Here is a 23,449-nt window from a genome sequence, read left to right as displayed (position 1 = left end):
TTTTCCTATCAGTTACTCGCCTTGCTACTCGCTAAACTGTTATATAAGCGTAACGGTATAGCCAGTGACCGTGGCGTGTGATTCGAACAGAGATGCAAATTTAAAGTGACAGTGGAAAAATCAGTGCTACTAAATGGGGAAAGCATAATTGCAGCCCAGTGATTCACTGTGCCGGAAATGGCATGTCTTAGCCTCGGTTTTAGTGCCGCCCCAAGGCTATAGGCGTGCCTATCGTCCGCACTCATTATCGTGAATGCCTACTTCTCCAGCGAAACAGCAATCATGCATGGCTACTAGTATGCGTAGTACGCAACATGTCAGAGTCAGCCATATAGTCGAGTGTTCCCTAGCTATCCATAGGAAAAAAGATTAATTCGTTGCGGGCGCGCACCCAATTATTAATTAATTTATGCAATAAATCGTGAACGTTTTCTCGCGAATGAGGAAATTGTAGATCATTCGCGAATGTTTTCTTCTGCGAATCATTCCCGTTGTACGGTGTTATGCTAAAATTAGCCTTCTAGCACTTCTCAAAAAATTCCCCTGCTATCTTATTTTATCTGCATTATATTCCCACATTGTTCATCTGCTTTATACTCATACAGAGTGCAAGTGATTAAAAACTTGCTAATTAAAGAGTGTGGCACCCAATGTGCTTGCAAGTATTCATCCCATTTTGTTTGGGATGAATACTCACAAGTAAAACATGTGCCAAGCTCTTTAATTAGCAAGTTTTTTAATTACCCGCACTTTTACGAGACAACATTGCATTTGAGTGGTACCATAACTATAGTGACTTTAGTTTTAGACATATTGCCATACGTAGCTAGAGTTAGATTATTCGCAGTGAAAAACCCTCGAACAAAAGTTGCTAATGTTGCCAACATTTTACTGTTCATTGCTCTACATAGTAATGATAGGAGAAATATTGGAGCATTGCTCAAAAGCATAATAATAGGCTCAGGCCTAGTAAGATTCATTGAACAGAGTTCTAGCAAATCAAATTCCACCCACGCTCCCAACCCTATATACAATGATAGATACCTTCCTCTTCCACATTGTTAACTACAGTTATACCAAGAGTAAATAATGGAGTATGTTGCATATGACCGACCATACATCCATATTATGTATTTGATACATATTCTTTGCTATAACAATAATAGCACAGCTGATTACCCTGGAATATAACATAAAAAGCTAAAACAGTGGTAGATAGATTATTTGCAATGAAACACCTTTCATCAAAGTTTTGTTGTCAATTTTTCAGTGTTTGTTACTGTACAAGACAAGCTAGAATCTGAGGAATGTAAAAACTGTATAGCTAAGTATCCAATATATCTGGGGCGGTGGAGCAGGCTAAAGAGTGAGGGGGCCAGGCCAGCTGTATATTGAAGACTAAAAAAAGTCACTACTTGCTGACAATAGCTGCTCTCCACCAATTATATCTCCTTATTTATAACTACATGTATGTAGCTAAGTAGCTTGCTACACTGCTTCTTTGAATACTGTGACTGCTCTATTAGAGTATCCAGTTCCTGACTGTTCTATTAGAGTATCTTGATCTTTTCTTGCAAACAGCGTCCCATAAAAGTGGGGAGAGGGGGGCATGGCCCCCCGGGTCCCCCGTCTCCACTGCCTATATGATATATCAATGTGTTTAGAGGCTTAGAGAAGATAAGATACATTGGCATAAGATACACATGTTATGCAGTACAAACCGTAATAATGGCAGCAGATTCCTGACATGAAACAACTTGACTGCTTTATTTGAGTAGTTGAGGAGCACATAAATATATAAGTCTTTTAGAGGATTTTTAGGCTGCACTCATAGCATATTAATTTCAGCAATTATTGGCTCAACTATTTCTTTCGCTACCATACATATAGACAAATATACATACATATATGAATGAATTTGGAAAAACCTGGTATTGACACATAAAGCTTTGTTGGTAGATATGGTAATTTATCAGTATTTAGCAATTATCAGAACTTACAGGAATCATTGGTACAATTTAGGGGAATATTCTTCTCAATATTCCGTTCTACAGTTACTTTCAAAATGCTATATGTAGCTACAGCACCCTAATCTATAAAATTAATAGCTTGTTGAAAGCGCACTTAGCATTGCTACAAATTCTTAGAATATAATCGTCTATGCTAGCCAAGCATACTATTGAAATTTTACATTTTACGTACCCATGCATGTTACTACTTATATTGAAAATCAGTGACATCAATCCTATTGTGTGATCTATTATATAGTATAAGCCAACAAATACCCCTTTCATATGATCACTTTAAACCAGGTTGAACCCACATTCAACCTGGGTTAACGCGTTCATATGACCACCATAACCAGGTTGAACTTGGGTTGAACCCAGAAGTCATAACGGAGTTCAACCCTACAAAGGAGTAGGGTTGAACTCGGGTTTAACTCAGTTTATGGCTTCAAAAGCGAGTTGTGGTTTTTAATGAATACATAAAAAGCATAGAAGACAATTATCACTCAATGAATACCATCATGTGATGATTGCTTGTGAACAGAAACCGGGTTGAACCTGGGTTGAATGTGGGTTACTCAACCCGGGTTGAACCCACTTTTGGGTGGCCATATGAAAAGGGTGTATGTGATAGAACCTGCCTTCACACTACATCTACTCCCAACTATACATACATAGACAGATACACACATAGCAAACACATTAATTTTGTACACTAGTTGCCAATGTAGTGAACTATCTGTAATGCATACCACTACCCATCGATGATATAATCTTGGAATTAGGTGATTGAAATAAAATTGCTTTGTGGTAGTGGTTCATTTTCAGCATAAAAATGAAGCAATAAAATTGTCTGTGGAAATGTTAAACCATTTATTCTTGTAGACATAATGCTGCCTTGTCTTCATTCATAAAAAGTAATGATTAAAGTCTAAGGGTTAAATTCTAACAAATCATGGTTCCACACCCACCCTCCAACCACAAATTCCATTACAAACTAGCCATCAGTAACACTCAACAATTCTATTCCATGTTCTGTCATAAAATCCACTATTATAACTAAAAGTTTTATACAGTGAGTCAGGGCGGATCCTACGTAGGTGCAGCAATACAATAGGGGACAAAAAAGTTTACATTTTGGTCTTTTCTATGATACAATCATAAAATAATCATAATTTTATTAGGTTTTCATTTTTTTTAATGATTACATCATCATTTTTATTACCAATCGTAATTTTGGTAGGATCACTAATCATTTTAATGATTACAATTGTTTTTATCATAACGTAATCATTTTAAAAATGATTGTAACCAGTTTTAGCATAAATCATATTGGCACCATTTAAAAAATATATATATATTTTATTAAATGCTATCCCACTAGAGACCTGTGAGAAGGCTAAAGCCTGTGAATACAGGGAGTCTGAAACATGTAACTGAAACGTTGAAGAATGCAGAAAAAAATCCCAGACCCAGTGGTGACTTGATCCCCCGCAACATGCAGTCTAGGCATGCACCAGAAGAGCCACAGCAGCCAGGATCTGTGATCTTCTCTGCATTTAACCTCTACTTAATCATTGACTTCTTGCCATCAAGGGGGTTTTATTAACTTAGTAATTGTTTTTTTTAATGATTGACAATCATTATAAAAACCAATACAAATATCATAGTTTTTACCATCGTTTTTTATAAAATGATGATGCAATAATAAAACAGTTCATTTTTTCATCCTAATTTATCATAAAATAAAATGAAACATAAACTTTTTATGTAAATCACAACTGTACTTTAATATCATTAATTTTAAAGTGAATATTCAAATAGATTATGATGTAACAAAATTTCTCTCTAAGACTACACTGAAATGCTATCATAACCTTCTAATCCAAGAGCCAGAAGTTCAATCAGACAGAGCTTCTCAACCAACACACTATATACCAAGTTTTGTGATCTTGACACCCACAATAAACTAGACTAGCATGTAATAGGATATGGATACTGTGAAAGGCCTCAGATAACAAACAAAACTATAAACACATCTGCAAAACTGAACCATACAAGACTGGTCCAGCCAATAAAGCTGGTAGTGAGCTGTACTGTATACCAATTGTAACAGTCACTGATTCACTTGAAAAACATACTCGACAATCATCACATTATTATACACTATATCACATACATTGTATGATCAACTTACTTCAGTCTGACAATTGACATTGGCATTAGCAGCTAATAACAAAATGGCCACATTGTTATGGCCATTTTTTGCTGCTTTATGTAATGGAGTCCATCTTTTCTATAAAATAACAAACAACAATTAGTGATATAAAGACATATATTATTGATTATCACATCAAAATAAGGTAGCTAATACAACTACATATATTAGTGCTGAAACGATTATTCAGTTATTTGACTATTTGGTTGGTATAACACTATTCAATTCGTTACTACAATATTCAAATAATCATTAGCACTTTGTACACTTTATTAAGATGGAAAAGCCAGCTTTGAAACTTAAGATTGTGAATAAGTGATGTATCTATACTGTAAAAATTCCATTTTAGAATAGACAGAAATAGATCTTAGGCTTTACCTTGCTCCATAACAAAAGGTTTCAGCACTTATTCAATAGAAGTATAAGCTTTAAGAATAATCGAATATTCGGTTGTTTTGTTCACAGTTATTCAAATAGTAAAAATTGCTATTCATTTCAGCACTATACTGTATATTTGCAATGAGAAATTCTTTTGATGAACTGTTTGGGAACATCTGATTCAATGATATGAAAAAAACATAATAATATGTCAGAATATCATAATCACGTGGAACCACTAAAACATTTACATTTACCAAACATTTGTGTACATATGTACTTTCATTATAGATTTCGTAGGAATTTTGAAAAGGGTTTCATTGCAGCTAAGTGACTGTTCTATTAGAGTATTTAGTATTGCATGACTGCTTTATTAGGGTATATAGATCTTTTTTACTAAACATGTTGTTATAATACTGCTATTATACTAAATTGACATTGCCATTATGTGAGACACCATTGATTAACTAAGATATAAAAGATTCTTAATGTGTTCTGTTTAACGACAAATCAAAAATTCTAGAAACCTAAAGTATCACTCTCTCCATGTTTCAAGTAGTGTGTAAAATTCAAATGTATTTCCTGACACCCCTGGAAACCCCTTGGTACACCCTAGGCTTGCACCAATTATGCCGGCATAATTTTGAGCATAATAGGCTAGCAAAAGCATCAAGCATTGTGCCAGCATAATAGGACGATTTTCAAGATTTTTAATTAAATAAACAATGCGCACACCAAGAATACGGCAAAACACGAACACATTACATCTTAATACTGCATTTCACATCCAGAAATAGTGCAATGTCATCATTTTTATTATTTCTTAGCTGATTATTTAGACTTTAAGATCGAGATACTCTAATAGAGCAGTCACTTACTCTAATACAGCAGTCAGGAAAGGCTGATTTACTCTAATAATTCAGCCAACTCTAGAGCATAATCTTGATTTAAAAGCATATAATTTTGAGCAAAATGGGCTGGAGTTTTGAGCACTGCTCAAAAGCATAATAGGTTATTCTCAAAGCATAATTGGCTCAAGCCTAGTACACCCCTGCATTTCACTTACAAACTACTTACATGTAACACAATTTCCCTGTATATAAGCCAACTTAATATAATTGTTAAGCAAAAACACTACAGTTTAAGGAGATAATTTATTTTAATTTCACTTACTATTAATCATATATTATAATACAACAGAATATGGAGATGTAATTTCACTTGTATTTTTCATATATCAAACTGTACTAGTTTTTAAACTTTTTTTGTAAAATAACATTATTATGACTGGTGAACCCACGTATACCACATCAAAAGAAAGAATAGCACTGAATTCCCAAATATAGTCTGAAAAGTGAAGTATCCATTATTCTTCGTTATCAGCTATGTTCAACCCATAACAAGAATCAAGAACTGTTCAAAATGCACCTCTGCAATCAAAGTAGCCACCATGAAAAGTACAGACGATTTCTGTTACGAAAGGGAAGCTGTCACGTGCTACTGCCAAATTGACACTTTTTGCTGTCAGCAAAGATGAAAGGGACACACTGGTAAGTCCATGAAGAATAGAACTGCAGTATGCCAAAAGGCACCTCTCGAGCCAAAGCAACATCAAACGGCGAAAAACTCAAGCCCGTAGCTTTAGTCGTTATCAAGTTATGCTTGTTTGAAGGCATCAGTAAGTAACTCAGTCATTAGAAAATTCTGTTTAATAAAAAAATTATATTTTTTAATTCCTTAGCAACTTGTTGAAAACGTTTTGGGTCTATCTCAAAGCTTGTTTGGGCTTGGTTTTACCTAATCAATACTTCCTCATTGTCATCAGGAAAAACTAAGGCTGTTTTTTTTTGTGGATATTTTTTGTGGCCACACCCACTCCTTTGTGGTCCCTACTATGAACTCTTAACTTTGTTTACAAGTGCATATTTTGTTTAGCCATGTATGTAAGATTTCCACTGTCATGGAAACTATCATGTCCTGTTTACAAGCAGAAAGGCAGTGTTACTGATCCCCATTTTTACAGTCCAATTACTGTTCTTCCTATTCTAGCAATGGTGTTTGAATGGGTTATTTATTCACAGATATATCATCATATGTTCCAGCTTCTCAATTTGGAAGGTACTGGTGCTCAGGACTGTAGAACTGCAATAGCATTTACTACTATTCAAGCACTGGAACACCTTGAGGAGTGTCGTATTATATGTTTAGACATTCACAGGGCCTTTGATAGTGTATGGTGGGCTGGTTTATTGAAACATCTTTGGAGCACTGGTCTGAGAAGTAAGGCTTATGATCTTTTGTGCTCCTATTTGTGTAATAGGAGTTTATTTGTGGTGGCTCATGGTGATACTTCTTCTCAGCGGAACTTTACAGCTGGTGTTCCTCAGGGTGGTGTCTGGTCCTCTATATTGTTCAATTTGTATATTCAACTGAACACCTTACTAAACAAGTTTTACATTGTGACTTGATTGAATATGCTGATGACTCATCTCTTGTGAAGGTGATTAAGGATCAGATAGCAGCTGCTGAAGAGATAATTGGTGACTTAAATTATGTTTTTTTCTGGGGTGGAGTGTGGAACATTAATAATTTTGAACCTGTTAAATGTCACTCACTGTGTGTATCATTAAAGGTTGATGTTGAGTGTCACCCCCTCTATTTATGGACTCCCTTTCCATCGATGAGGCTGATAATTTAAAGATATTGGAGTTCTATTTTGATCGTTGATTGACTTGGAGCTCTGTGATAGAAAATATGTCCACCCGCTGTTGACAGAGAATAGGAGTACTGTACCATGTTAGAGATTTTTCTGGGTCCAAGAGGCCTAGCTGTTGCTTTAAAATCCATTGTGAGGCCTGCATGTGAATACAGTAGTGTCGCTGTTATTGGTGCTTCAGCCACTCACTTATCTAAACTTGATGTGGTACAGATATTGGCTGAGAAACTGAGTGAATATGCATTTCCCTCACTGCATTCTTACCATGAGACCAGTGCTGTGGGCCAACTTTGTAAGTTGCTTGATTTCTGAGGTCAAGGGCCTCTACAACAGTTTAGTCCGACTTTTGCCACTGCTCCACTGACACATTCTCATTGCTTGAGAAGTTTAAATGATGATTCTTTATCACTATCCTCATTAGTTCAATACACATCTTTAGATCTATTTAGAAGAAGCTTTCTTGGTGTGATCACTAACATTTGGGCATCTACTTTAGACATCAGGCTGAGAGGTTCTAAAGAGGGATGGTCTACTGTTTTAAAACTGTTACAGAGACATCTTTGTGTTTAATTGTATGTATGTTGTATGCTCTTTAGATGATATTGTAAATTTAAAAAAAGCCACACCATTTTATAATGGCATGAATCTTGGTAGCATAATAATATTTTAACCACCTCACTTTTCTATTAACTCAAATTTTATCTGTCGTACCTAAAGTAATATTCCCATAATGTTCATTAATTTATACTCATACATGCTGTAACTATAGTCACTTTAGTTGTAGAGATGTTGCCATAACTAGTTAAAATAGAGTTAGTTATACTATATATTTGCAGTGAAAAACCCTAGTTGCCAACATTTTAGTGCTCATTGCTACACATAGCAGACTATAATTTAGGACATATAAAAACTGTATAGCTACGTAGGTATCTAATAATCTCAACACAATTGGAGACTTGGAGAAGGTTAATATACACAAGTTTCAAGATTACAGATAATTGTGCAGTGCAATCACTGATGATGGCAGCAGCAGATCATTGACATGATCTATTAGACTATTTGAGCATTTTAGAAGGTTATCATAGCATAATAATTTCAGCAATACCTCATTCTTAGTGAATCAATTATTTCTTTTGGGATGCTCCCCTTAACTTTCAATTATTCCTATGAATACTTGATAATTGCTAATGTAATTGCTATACCTACTAACAAAGCTGTGCGTTACAGCCTGGTTGACTCACATACGTATCAAGAGTTCATAATATTTGTATGGTGGAGAGTGTCTAACTTGAATGCATTCACCAAATACCCTGCGTAAAGTAACAGCTCAGCCTTATTCAGAACAAAGGCTTTGCTTTCATCAACACTAATCAACACCAATCAACAGTTTTCTATCCCCAGTGAAGGTGTTGATTTGATAAAAGGTGAACTTTGGTGAACTTTACACAGGGTGTTTGTACAGGCCATACTGAGAGTTAGACACTCTCCCCCATACAAATATTATGAACTCTTGTACGTATGTATATAAAACATCCATATGAGCATAGTAAGTTCTGTAATTAAAAATGTGATGTATACACACGTGTAGTTGTAGCACCCTGATCTACTGTATAAAGAGTTTGTTGCAAGGTTATCAACATTCTGATCATTTTTTAGAGTTATCTTTCTATGCTAGCCAAGCAAGCTATTGAAATTTCAGATGTTAAGTATGTACCTATGTGTGGATGTAGTATAGCTCATTCAGTGATATTAGTCCTGTTGCATGATCTACTATACAATCCTATTTTTAACCCTCCTCAAAAGTATAATGTTTAATTATATGAGCGAAATAACCTCATCCCTAACAGTCACAAAAACTCTAGTATAGGTATACAAACATGAGACCTCTTAAAGTTATATCCTTTTGAATAAAACAAACATTTGGTTAAGACACCTATTAGTAATTACTACAAGTATAAGGAAAAATTAGGAATTTAAGTTTGATTTGGGATCACAGAAAGATAAAGTAGAGAAACAGTGGAGGTCGCCTACACCTGCAGATATACTAGTGGTCATTTAATCCCTAATTCAGTCTATACATGAGTGAATTAGGATTAAATGTAGATATCTGTAGGTGTAGGTGACCTCCATTGTTTCCCTACTTTATATTTCTGTGATCCCAAATCAAACTTAAATTCCTGATTTTTCCTTATTATTTGTTTGTTTACCTTTTTTGCAACATTATTATGACTGGTGAACCTGTGCATACTGCATCAAAGAAAGGAAGGTGCCAGAGTTAATTTTTTTGTCTGAATGCGCACCCCAGCTATCAATTACTGACTCATAAGTGAAGTGGTCATTACACTTTGATTATCAGCTATGTTTAGCCCGTTGAACAGTGCTACAAACAAAGAACAGTAGGAGAAGCACCTTTGTAATCAATCTAGTCACCATGGAAAATATGGATGGTTTCCGTTTACAAACATAGGGAAGTCATGCATCCAGCTACCGCAAATCAACACCAGCATAAAGAAATGGGACACAAAGGAGGACAAAGGTAAGTCCATGCTGCTTCCATTGTACGTACTCTGGTATGCAAAGAGGCACATCTCGAGATAAAGTGGTGTCGTATAGTAGAAACAGCAAGCCCATAGCCTTAGCCGTTATCAAGTTACGCTTGCCTGAAGGCATCAGACAGACAAGCAGGCATTCAGGCAGAAAATTCCATTTAATAGTCATTTAAATTTATATTGAAAGCATTTAGAGTCATACTGAAGGCACTTTTGGGCTTGACCAATTAGTGTTCTGCGATACAGTGAATTTTGTGTATCACGTATCACCATCAATAAACTGTTCGATACGATACTGTAGCATGATACTATAATGAAGTGGTCATGGCTAGTTATAACTGGCATATTAGCAATTTATCTGTACCTCAAAGGTCCACTGAAATGATAAACACAACTTTAGCTATTATCAATCCTTGCTACTAATGGGATAGGTTGATGCATATGGTTTAGTGATTTTGTTTTGTTTAGTAGATATAATACATTTTAGTATATTGCGGTTTGTCAATTAACTTGCGTCATAACGCATCATACCAAGAGACTTCAGTACGCGTGATACACAGAAGTGCCTATTTCGGTCCATGTACAGCAAGTTTCAGTTTAATTTCAAGTCATACTAGCTACAAAGACTTGAAATACGGTAAGAAGTTGTTCTGCAACCAGTTACAAGTCTATGGGAGTGGGTTAGGCCACTCCAATTTGTTTTTATGTTCAGTTCTGGTCACTGATTTGAAGTTTAGTTTTAGATGCGGGTGGGCGGCAAAGCATCAACGAAGTGACTGCTCAGTTAGAGTATTTTTGTGATCATGTTTACTGTACTATGCACTATGCCCATTTCTTGCAGGTTTTCACTGGTAAAAGGCAAATTATGATACGTAAGCAGTTTGATTAGCGTCCTTGTTGCAACCCAATATTTGTTTCTGAAATCTGGCTTTTTAAAAATCTGATGCGGGCTTTTTCCCAATGTATTTCTGAATTTCACATTCTCCCGGGCAAAAAAGGATGCGGGCGGTGGACCAGAAACATAATTACCAATTGGAGTGGCCTTAGTTAATGTACGCTAGGTGGTGTGGTGAAGTCGGAACGCTCGAGACATCTGTGAAAGGGGCTGCAAATCGACAACACAGTGGTGGGAGCGAGCTGCAGTTCGTTCCTCGGCTGTTTTGAATGCGTTTAAGCCGCACGTATCCTTCCCAATAAAGTGGGTAGAGAGGTATAGCAATTGTGGTGCGAGTTGGCACCACTCTCACTTGATTTTAGCACGAGGATATTGGCCCGCTTGACGAGCGCGGAATCAGGTAGCTAAGTCATAGGTCCCGCTATGGGTAAGTCTAACAATCGCACGATCGTTTGTGTGTGTGATACTGCTAACCCAGCTTCGTAAACAGACCGAACTAACAGCCTGCTACAGTTAAACATGCAGCGCTTCGCGCCGGCGTACCGAGAGGAGAAGGTGGTTCAAGCCCAAGCACTACAGCAACAGCTACTACACTCCAGACTTCGCTTTTGTTTACAAACAGAACTTTTCAGTGATCTTGGAATGCTACGATGACGAAAAGAAGTGCTGGGTAATGTTACCGTACTGTGACTTTCCCATTATAAAGTGTGCTGTTACAGTACTTCCGGTTCTTGGTCTGACGTAACTAGACTTTGTGGCATAATAACTCTGCACAACAACATAATTGAATCATTATCAAAAAGGTGTTTTCGTGCATTGCATGATACAAAGTACTTATTCATTCAATAAAATAGCAAGTGAAATTTCCATTTCAGTGGACCTTTAAAGAGCTGACACTGATTCTACATTCACTGTATATACAAATGTCTTTATTCAGTGAATGCTGATAAACTACAGTACACTGATGTGACAAATAGCTAGTGTGTTCTGATATGATTTTAGTATGGAAAACAGAGTTGTTGTTAAAAGCACATCTCTACCAGGTTACCTGCCTCTATTACACCACCAGACAATTAGCTACCACAAACATTTTAACACATGCTCCCACAAAGGCTTGTCCAGATTACTCCGCATTTTGATGAGTTGTCAAGATGGCTAGTATATATAGCAGATTTGTTTACTGCTTAGTGGTGCAGTTCTTTACACTTAAAGAGTGCTTTTAGAAGACCCGGGGAAGAATATTTTAGCCATAACAGCAGCACTTATACACGCGTATTTGTATGGCTTTTTGTAACTTTCCATTTTATAGCACAGGTAAATAGAGAGGCTTTCAATTTGAGCATCTAGATCATTGTTACAGTAATATATCAATCACTGATTGTTTTGCTTGAAAACTTTGATATATCCATATTTTCTAAGTACAGTATTGTATCGTGATACTTATTTGCTGTATCGATACATTGCCGTATCGATATGTATTGCAGATCCCTATGACCAATACTGCCAAGGCACCAGGATAGTATTGTGAAGCTGGTTTTTCGTCAGAAAGACCCAAACTTCCATTATCTCTAATAATATTATAGACCCCATTTTCACTAAGGCATGGTCCAGCAAAAAGTTGCTACAGCTTCAGATTTCACGATGGGGATTTTGGAGGGAAATGAGAGCAAAAGAATTGAGCATTCTATTGCAAAAACCTTCTCTAGGCAAGATAACTCACCATGCAACATGTATGTTATGTACTTTTACCTAGTAACTTACTTTTTAATAGCACTCCTCTGTTTTTCAGTATGATTACTTTGCATTAGATTTTTAAAAGATACATAGCATGGAATGAATGCGCTTTTTGCCCTCAAAAGTGGTGGATGTGTCAATTCACTACACTCTTGTATTAATTTTTACCATCAGTGCACATGAAGAACATAAAATCATAGTCCGTAATTCAGCCGGTATATATACAGTGCATCTGATCATAGTCCATATTTAATGGTAGTATAAATTTGATGGAATATATATTTCGTTTCATATTTTGCAAATGCAAATGTGTATCACATATGATGGTTCATATGTGCTTCGTATGTGTTCCAGCAGTTAACTGCAGCTATACTAGTCAGCTTTTAATTGCTACTTCAGTCACTGCAGCCTGTTGGTACAACGGAAGCAGGAATCAAATGTCCACTAGGATCAAATACGTAATACAGTAGTTCTGTTTAAGTATGTAGGGATCTCCCCAAAAGTGAAGTCCAAAAGTAAAGTGCACTGGCTAAAATTCCACCCTTAAAAATCATCCTAGAGACATCTTCCACAACGAAAATCAAAAGGCTGTATTTGTTTCAGCTATTGTTACTATTAACTCACATGATCCACACATTCTATGTTGACATGTAAGGATATCAATTTCTTCACTATGTTATCATGACCATAGCCTGCAGTAACATGTAGAGGTGTCTGTTGATATTCCTATACAACAACACAATTGTAATGAGGTACATGTACGTATATCATATGGCAGGTGCTAATATGTATGTAGCAACTTCACAAATGCAGCAACGATTGCACTATAGCTACATAGATAATATTACACACACTGTTAGGTTGGAAAATCAAATACAACTACCTGTACAACACCAATATGACTTTTTTTAAAATCCTATACATGTACTGTAGATATGAAATATGACACACTGTCTTGATGTGTTTTGTGAAATCATCCACTAAACCCTCTATATATTTACAGCATACATAATATACCATGACGCTGTTTGTGCTCTTGTCTGTTTATGCTTACACACGAATGACTAAATTGATAAACTGTTGTAATCATTGTAATACAGTGGAATCTTGATTTTCCGAACACAAACACCACATTATCCGAACACCAAATCAATTGCTTAATTAGAGTATATGGACAATTGCTTAATTAGAGTATATGTTAGCAAGTGTATGGACACCCTTCCCTCAATTAGTTCAAATAATCGAGGTTACACTGTATACGTGATTGTCTCAACAAAAGTCCAACTTGTTCACACAAATTCGGAATTTTTATTTTCTCAGCATTATCTGCAGTGTCCAAGGGATGGATCACCAAAGTTTCAGTTTTCTGTAGTGAGCAGCTTTGGAATGATAGTACTAGACACTAGGAAGTGCAAGATAATTGATTTGTACAGCGACTAAGCTGAAAATAACACTTACTTACATTTGCAGCCATAATTTCTGTTTGCATTAGTCTACCATGTTACAAATTGAAATATTCACCTTGGATTAGCACTTAAGCCAAAGTATAGTGTTAGCTTGTAGTTACTTGTGCATACAGGTGTGAAGGTAGTTTAGCAGAATAAATAATGACGATCTTGTTTACATTTACCGCACTGTAGCAAATGCACGTGACACGCATACCTTTCGGACTACAGAAACAAAACAAAGATTTTCAAACTTTCATGAATAGGCAAATAAGATGGTGCATAGTTTTAATTGATTTGAGTCTTCCTTCTTTGAGTAATGGCCTAATAAAAACTTGTGTACTTTATTTTTGTAGCATGCGTAATTTTACAAATTACTTTTAAATTTCGTCTTTACTCAATACACATGCAAATTGGGTTTTTGCTGAGATGGTCACATATTACCAGTGAGTTATAACAGTACACACCTCTGCTTAATAATTCTGTTGTGAATGTTATCATTGTACAGCAGCTTACAAATCCATACAATTATAAATGTATAAATAACAAGTTTACAAAATGTTAACATAAAACAACATGGTCCATAATTAAATAATATAGTTAACACTTCCACAGTACTATTGTCACAGATTTACATTAATACTATTCTAGTAAAGCAGACTATGACCCTACAAACAGTAGTTATATGTACAATTTGTTGTCACAACAACACAATCACATGTACTTATATGCGTATACCAGACAATATTAAGGTGAACACACCTCATGTATAATAGCATCCATATCAACTCCATCATTTGACAGTCTAGTAACTACCTCCATATCACCATAATAGGTAGCATTTACTAATAGGTCACATTCTTCCTATAAGGAAACAGATGAAGACAAGTGAACACATTTACATATGGTGCACTACTTTGTTCTGCACAGTGCAAAGTGTTGATAGAAAATTTGAGACAAAATTATTTACCAAATAAATGAAGTAAGTGACCGTCATAATATGGCTGAAAAATAAGAAATCATTTTTTCAAAAAAGTATTAATGATCCAGCACAATAAACATTAAACCTATTGTTTTAACTCATGCATTTGGTATAATAAGAAGAAATATTTTTATAAATTTGGCTGTTTAGTGGTACCATTTGAATTGCCATGCACAGTCAGTTGTAAACACAGGAGGTTGACAGTAAGGATGGCAGCAACTAAATATTGAGAAAACACAGATCAGTTGGAGGTGGGGATGTTTATCTGGGAATAAGTTACAGATATAGCCTATACAATTACATGTTAAACAGAAGGGAATCGTATGTAACTTCTTGATGATTACTACTGTGGTGTGAGAAGGTGTGGCTATCATTAATTTGGTGTCCATAAATGAAAACCCATTTTTGGAGACCAAAATTATGCTCAAATGATGCAGCGACAGGAAACCTATCTCACCAATCAAACTACCAATGTTTTTAGGTGAATGCTAACTCACAGAGGAAGGTTGAACTCCAGTACTGTGATAAGGATCAAGGTTACTTAGAGTTACAGCTATAATCTCAGATTTTGCAGATATTTCTGTCAATTTCTATGCAATGGAATTTATTGCCACAGCAAATTATTTTGAAGATGTTAAACTTTTACATTGGAAACCATATTGGAAGTGTAATACAGTATTTACAAAGCCTTCATTTCGCAAGCTGCTTTTAACACAAAACTGTTTGCTCATGTGGGTGAAATGATACAGACCATACAGATATTGTCAATTACACAACAGGATTGGAAACTGATGATGTCACTTAATTAATGGGCGTACAAAATGGGTGAACAAAGTGTGTTAACGTACAACAGAAAAGTTTGATGAAAAAAGTTTGACAAATCTGTTATATTCATCAAATTTTAATTCATCAAACATCAAAAAGAACGTTGAAAGTCAGCATTTTTTTCTTGCTTTTAATTTGTCAAAGCTCTTTAACTGTGAATTCATCAAATTTTCTTTTGTCAAAATTTCCTAATGTACGGTATGCTGGTAACAAAGTACCTGTTGTACAAAACCATCTACACAGACGAGTTATGCTTCTTTGTGTAATTCAAAAGGTTAGTAATTTGTTGTTGTGTTCATAGAAATTATTTTGTAACCATTGCACCTGTACAACAAACACAACTTTTGTTGCCAGCTACATGTAAACTGTATGTCATGATAGGTACTTGTAAGGCTACAAAAGTTATTTATTAGTGTAGTACAATTAAGCAAGAGTTGGTATAATAATTTTCAAGAGCTAAAGCCCCACTACTGAGTATAGGGTTTGTCTAATCCCTACCACAAATTTTAGCCCATAGAGTGATAACTTCTACATCACAAAATTACATTAAAATGTGTAACCGCAACTTCTATGGGGCAAATTCAATGGTGGGGCTCCTTCAGAAGGCTACAATTGTGATTTATTCTGCATGAAACTTACACAGAACATAGAACAAAAGTTTGGAAAGATGTTATTTGGGTATCATATTGGGTTACAAAATTAAAACAACAGTTTTGGCCTTAACTCGAGAAAGTAACTGTCTCCAAACAACAAGAAAGAATGATCAGTAATGAATCATTGTACATTGATCTGTTGATATAAACATCGTGGGACTATTCTATCATACTTTCAAAGTGTCAAATTCTTTGTGCCCAAGTATTTTTTGCCAATTATCAGCCATAACTTGCCCGGCAATTATCAAATTAACCTACACTACTTAAACATCTCTTATATTACTCTCTTCCTTGTTCGTTATAATATGATCACATTTAGAAAGACAGTTGTTATTTATTATTATTATCTACTTCACCAGTTAGGCACTGGAGGGTGTACACAGAGGGCAGAGCCTATTCGAGGTGTTTAACCATAGCCTAGGGGCCTAAACGAAAATCTTTGAGCTAAATATCCTAAAGTGAAATGGGACAAATACCTGAAATAAAGCCAACCCCATCATGACTTGATCCAAAGGCCACCCCACCCAGATTCCAGCTAGGCGCCACACTCGGAGCCAACTTCTCAACAAACCAAAGGTGAAATAAACTTGTGTCCCAATACAAACTTGTGTCCCAACTTGTTACATTTTCTCTCTACACAAGTGATTATGTAACTATCGTGACATCAGGTGTTACTGCTCTATACTGGTGAGTACAAATAAAAGGTTAATTTTTCATTGTAAAGCAGTTACTGTGTTTCCAGAACAACTCTCCTCAATATATTATACCTGACAACTAAAATATGAGGATCAGTGTCATTTTAAAAATTTCCATTTTGTACTGTTTGTTTGTAAAGTGTATAAGGTTGAGCTTTCACATTTTAGGAATACCTATTGTATTTATCATTGCAATTACCATCATGATAGTGGTGGCCCTTTTGTGTGGATGTTTGGAATGAGCTAGTGGTTGGTAGGGTGCTGTTGTAGTTACTGTAATGTTGGCTTATTTCAAAAATTTGTATTTCCTTATGGATGTCAGCCAGCAATGATCCACTCTGCATTAGGATACTAGCCATTGTGATATGAGACAACTTCAATTGTTTTGTCAGGCACAAGGCAACACAATGGGGTAGGTAGAAAAAGTGGACCCATGACCAGGGGACCCAACTATTCTACACTTCACAATACTCTATACTTGTACTAGGTACTTCTGCACACAGCCTTGCATGGCCAATCCACTATTGCCCATCACGGTGTCTCACACGATGTTTGAAATTATAAGCACCTCTGAAAAAGTGTCTGAAGCTGACTCACTGACTGCATTTATAGACCACTTGCCTGCTGCATAATGATCATACTAGTCTATTATGTCACCTAGCTACTAAAGTTTAGAAACATTGTGCAAACAAATATTCCAGGGAAACAGCAATTGCTAGCTAAGCAAGTTTCAGTCCACCAGCTCGACAACCAGACTTTGTACATCGTGGTGCATTTGCACAATGTTCAAAAAGCCATGCAACATAATAGACTGGTATGCTCATTATGTAGCAGGCAAGTGGCCTATAAATGCAGTCAGCTTTAGACATTTTTTCAGAGGTGCCTATAACTTTTAATTGGTTTAAGCATCGTAGGAGACACCATGATTGGATTGGCCATACAAGACTAGGCTGTAGTACAAGCATAAATGTATAAAATTCCAAGAAGAGTTGAATATCCACAGGTTCCAGGTTCTTGGTCCCCGGGTCCACTGTTTTTACAGTACCTACCCAGCACAATGTATCTAGAGGTTCTCACGTAGAAAGTTAAACCGCAACACCACATTAGTCTATATCACACTGAAACCACACCACCACAACCTGACCAACAGACAGTAGAAATTTGCCAGCAACAAGCTATCCCAGCAAAAGATACCATGCCTATAGTATGTCAGGGAGAAGAAGGCAGAGTGGGATGTATTCTCTTGAGTGCACATGTTGTCACACATGCTAGTATTATTTTATCGTGTTTAAATTAACATTCCACTAATAGTGCTGATGTCCAATACAAGAAGTTTACAGTGTATGCCTGTTTCTGAGTGTGCTGCACGGAGAAAGTCAAACTACCACAATATGTATCATTGGGTGTAGAAGTATAGTAATGTAGTTTGTCTACTTTCTGATGTCACAATAGACTGGCCCACACACACCCAACAAACTAATACCAGTGAAACACATGAAGATACACTTTCCTATTATATTCTGTGGTATGCATGCACTCATTGAGCTGAGTCCTCGAAAGAATTAATATTTCTTTGATGGAATTACACAAGAGCTTGAAATCTGGCTCATTTGTACAACTGTTTGTGGGATATATCCTAATGGGCCTTATCCAAAACTATACGAAACCTTACAAGTGCCATATACTATCCGTTTTATCAAGAGTTAATAATAGTGGAGGGGAGAGTGCCTAACGCTCTATAGGGCTGTATAAAATGAGCGCGTTTGAGCTAAAGGGCTTCAGCAATCTTAACAAGCGACGTGTTAACGCATTCAATTATGGTTACGCGGCCGGCGCAATACTCATTCAGAAAAGAGTGTATCGATAGCAGTTCACTAGAGAAGCGAGTGTTATAAAATGGCGTCCGTTCATGGTTCTCAGTCGAAGATATCAAATTGTGGCGGTACCCGTGAGAGTGGAAAACAGATTCTAGTCGAAGAAGAAACATCATCTCGATGGGAAGTAGAAAACCGTCGTTCGAAGACGCGATGCGGTGTTACCTGGTCTGCCATGTTGGAACCAAATACCACTATCAGCACTTCCCAAATATCGATTCTAGTGTTCATGAACTTGTGCAGCATCGTTGATGTGACCTGACAAAAGTGACGATTGGTTCTAGTTGTCAAGTGTAGAGAATGCGACTAAACACGAGATTATCCGTGGTGAAGCCCTTTAGCTCCCACGCGCTCATTTTATGCAGCCCTATACAGCGTTAGACACTCTCCCCTCCACTATTATTAACTCTTGGTTTTATGAATGCTATACTTTCGCTACATTTCCGTGTCGCGTCCATGATTTTAACTGGGGGTGTAGTTTGTACAGGAGCCTATGAGAGAATGGTGAGTTAAGGATATAAGAGTAGCTCTAGCTTTATCAGACACAAGTATTTTGTAGGCGTTTTAAAAAATATCAAAACATTTAGAAGTAGGCTTTTTGATAATGTGTGCTAATTAGAGTTGGAACAAAGAAGATGTTATCTAGTGTTCATCATTGTTTCAATTAGCCTACATGCTTTTACTTTGCTAGTTACATGCAAACATAGTGCAGTTACAGTTCATTAAACGAATCTATAGAAGTTTCTAATTAGCACATGCAGCAAAATAAACCTGCTTTGAGGCATAATTCCTGGGTTTCGCCATTTTAGAGCGCTGTATTTTAAACCATGAAACAACATACTTGTGTCTGATAAAGCTAGAGCTACTCTTATACGCTTAACTTACCATTCTCCCATAGGCTCCTGTACAAACTACACCCCCAGTTAAAATACCATGGACACGACGCGGAAATGTAGCGAAAGTATGGCGGATAGTATATGGCACTTGTAAGGTTTCGTGTAGTTTTGGATAAGGCCCATTAATTTTACTTCAGTGTGTGTTATAGATATATGGCTTCGGTTAGGGAGACATGCAGCTTATAGGGACTATGTCATGATGTTCGTTATCTTAGATGATATTATTTGTCTCATTGTAGTAAGAGATGAGGTGACTGGTCCATCATGAGACTACATACTGGAGGTGTTTGATCACTACTTGTCCCACCAGTAGGTACTCTAATTGTTTGGTGGTGTATGTGGGACTGTGAAGTGTGTTTACTGTACACACCTTACTTGTAATAATGTTATTCTGTAAAAGTCTTAATAGCACACTACTCCTTTGTCTGAAGTCTGTTCTACTTCATGTGTACATGCTTCAATGACAAGGCTTGAATATTGCAGCAGTAAACAGTTACAGCTACTATCAGGGTAGCAGCATCCCCCAACCACAGCCAGCTACAGCAGTGGCAGCAACAAGAACAGACCTGTTAATGGTTGTACATGTATGTACAGGCTGATAGGAATATATTTGTAGCCACAATATTATCAGTAAAATATGGTACGAAAGTAGTTATGTTTCACCTCTGTTTCTGATATGCAAGTGACATTTGCTGTGCTGTAAAATTATAGCCAGCCTTCTTAGCATCAAAATAAATGTGCACATGATCGTATACTTGTGTTACTTCTGTGGCTGTAACATGTTACATTTATGCTCCTACAGTGTCACTAGTCTTGCATGCCTGACGATTTGTGTGGAGGCATCAAGTAAACCATCTGGTCAGTGTTGCACACATTGCGTGACCACTGCCGGAATGTTGGCAGAGCCAATCAGATCACTTTGCAGAATCTATCATGAAGCAAACACCAATTATTCATATTCTTAGTGCAATATAAAGAACTGAATCTAGATCAGACTTCTTTTTACTAAAGCTTGAGCCTTGGTCTTAGGATCTTTGTTCCCCTTATTTGTTAAATGGCAGAATTGTTGAGGAAGACCATCAACAATGTTTCAAATACATCACCAAGACATTACCAGTACAGTTTTCACCTCAGTCTGCTCACAGAAGTGACTGGTAAGGCTCAACTATACTACCATTTTGATATCACGATCGATACTAAAGCCACTATTCATGATACTGAATAGTTCACGACACTTACAAATAAGTCAATCATAGCTGATGCAACATAGTGTATTGCTCAGTATTCCTGCAGGAAGTGATACTAGCCACTATCATCCTTATAACAATAGTAACAGTTATTGGAACACATGCTTTGAGTTATGTCATGGTGTTCACACCTCTCTGCAGGGATAACCAGGTTATCACTTAACAAGTATTCTTAGCTAAGTATTGCACAACAAATGGATTATTCAGTGACAGTATTGTACTGAATAATCGATATTCAAAATATTGCAATGTATTGCTAAAACGATAATATCACTCAGCTCTAGTGACTGGTACGATTACATCATCCTTGGCACAAAACAATATCGTGATGTAAACTGGTTATATGCCAGTGTGTTCATGTAAAGTGTGTAACAGTGTTTATTTGCTGTCCCCACACAAACCATCTGGTACAGTGTCACATGTGATGTTCACATGTGATGTTCACATGTTATGCTTTATTGTTATGTATATAGGAGCCCTCTGTGCTCGCATGTCCATCAACAAAGCAGGTGCTGCAGTGGCTGGTTGCAACTATATGAGTGAGTTCATGGGTACCAGTGTGGAATGATGTGAAGGTGAGATCTGGCTCACAGTGTTCACTACTTGTGACGTTGTGTTCTTACTTCATTCCTTCACTCCCAGTTACAGTCATTCTGAGTCTGCCCCAGTCACCCTGTAGCTATATGTTGCTAAAAGACATGCCTTGTTACAGAAGGAAATTTTCATCTCTGTAGAATTCACAACATAGCTTGAGAAGACAAGGAACTCTTCGAGAAACACACTGTTTTGTCAACCCGATTATTCAAGCAATGAGACTTTCCATAAAACAAATAAAATGGTAAGTTCACAAAATTTGAAACTTTTTTTGTCACATTGGGCTTAAAATAATTTGCCCTATCCTGCCATAATAATCCCACTTCCTAATCAAACTGCTGCTACCATCACAAGAACTTTTTAACATTTTCCAAGCACAGCATGACTGCAATATTACAATCCGATCAAGGGCACAATGTTGAGAGTTTGTTATTACAAAAGACCTTGGATGCTTTTAGTGTGGTGAAGTCAAGAACTACTATGTATCATCCTCAAGGGAACAGAATGTTTAAAAGGTTCAATTGTTCACTACGACAAATGCTACGTTAGTATGTATGACCCAGGCATAGCTATTGAGAAGAATTTCTTCCACTTGTATTTTTGCATATCCAACTTCCGTTCATACAACTACAGGAACCTCCCCCTTTGAGCTCATGTTTGGACAAAGTGCTCAAAATGCTCCTCCCACATTGCTTACTGCCTTTAATCCAGTGTCTTACAGTAATCACCTTCATTTCAACCTTATTACTTTATGGAATCTCATCTGGTGAGGCTGCTCACTAGTGAGGCTGCTCACCACCAGCAAACTTCATATAACCAGCACATCTAAGATCGATGCTTTAAAGTGGGTGACACAGTGTGGTTAGACTTACCAACAGCCAGTAAAGAGAATGGGAGGGAGGATAGACAGCAGAAGCTATCAAAGGGCCAACTTCACATGAAATAGATAATGGCAAGATGAAAAAGATTGTGCATATTAACATAAATGAATACAGCCATCTCGTGTAGATATTGATCGTGACTCACATGAAAATGTTCTACTGCCTATCTGGAATCCACCAATTATCGAGCAGGAAGTTGTTGATGCAGGAGAAGGCAGACATTATCCACAGTGTAGCAGGCAACCCCCACACTACACCTGTACTTATGTCTAGCTTGATAATGAGCTTGAAAGATTAACCCATTATATACAGTAGGTGTACTTTTAATTATTACTGTAATTACTGTAATTATGATTTATTATAGGTAATTGTGACTTGTAAATACATCTGTGACAGTTGTCTGAAACCATTAGAGTTCTGGTATAATATTATAGGTAACTTAATCATTATAGAAAGGCTTTTTAGTAGTTTATGCTGGGTTAAAACCAACTATACGCATGTTACAAAACTCTCCACTGTAGCAAGCTCAGAACTACATTACAATTACCCTGTAGAAAGTTTAACTATACATTACAACTCACCTGTATAGAGTTCAGCTGCCTTAAAAGTCATACACTGTAGAGAGTTCGGCTACATTAAAGTCACCCTTTAGAGGATTCAGCTACAAGAATGTCACCCTGTAGAGGTTTAATCCTTTTGCAGATATTAATATTGGTATGCAAATTATCTAATCGACATTGTGAGACTATAAGGACATTTAAAAGTAACAATACAAGTAACTTTGTAGAGAGTTCATCTATGTACCAAATCATGCTGCAGAGAGTCAGCTACATTCCAAGTTGTGCTGTAGAGAATTCAGCT

The 23,449-nt window shown here is 36.6% G+C and overlaps 1 protein-coding gene and 1 long non-coding RNA gene across 6 annotated transcripts in view; one reads left to right on the top strand and one right to left on the bottom strand.

Moving 5' to 3' along the window:
* The window catches only part of LOC136258238 (death-associated protein kinase 1-like), a 142,555-nt gene that overhangs the window by 87,497 nt on the left and 31,609 nt on the right, over positions 1-23,449 (bottom strand). For all 3 annotated transcript variants that reach the window (XM_066051568.1, XM_066051567.1, XM_066051569.1), the window contains 3 exons: positions 14,704-14,805; positions 13,121-13,222; positions 4,204-4,302 (listed from right to left, as the gene is read on the bottom strand). In XM_066051568.1, coding sequence (XP_065907640.1) covers positions 4,204-4,302; positions 13,121-13,222; positions 14,704-14,805 — 303 coding nt within the window. The remainder of the gene's footprint in view (positions 1-4,203; positions 4,303-13,120; positions 13,223-14,703; positions 14,806-23,449) is intronic.
* On the top strand, positions 18,837-23,003 carry LOC136257905 (uncharacterized). Of its 3 annotated transcripts, none has more exons than XR_010702296.1 (3): positions 18,837-20,179; positions 21,587-21,688; positions 21,756-23,003. It is a non-coding gene; the product is annotated as an uncharacterized lncRNA (long non-coding RNA). The 3 variants fall into 3 exon arrangements; XR_010702295.1 differs by having other exon boundaries at positions 18,838-20,175; XR_010702297.1 differs by having other exon boundaries at positions 18,838-20,179; positions 21,848-23,003.

The sequence above is a fragment of the Dysidea avara genome, chromosome 6 (genome assembly GCF_963678975.1).
Source record: "Dysidea avara chromosome 6, odDysAvar1.4, whole genome shotgun sequence".
Lineage (NCBI taxonomy): Eukaryota > Metazoa > Porifera > Demospongiae > Dictyoceratida > Dysideidae > Dysidea > Dysidea avara.
The sequence above is the reverse complement of the archived record's forward strand: the minus strand, read 5'-3'. Positions and strand labels throughout refer to the sequence as shown.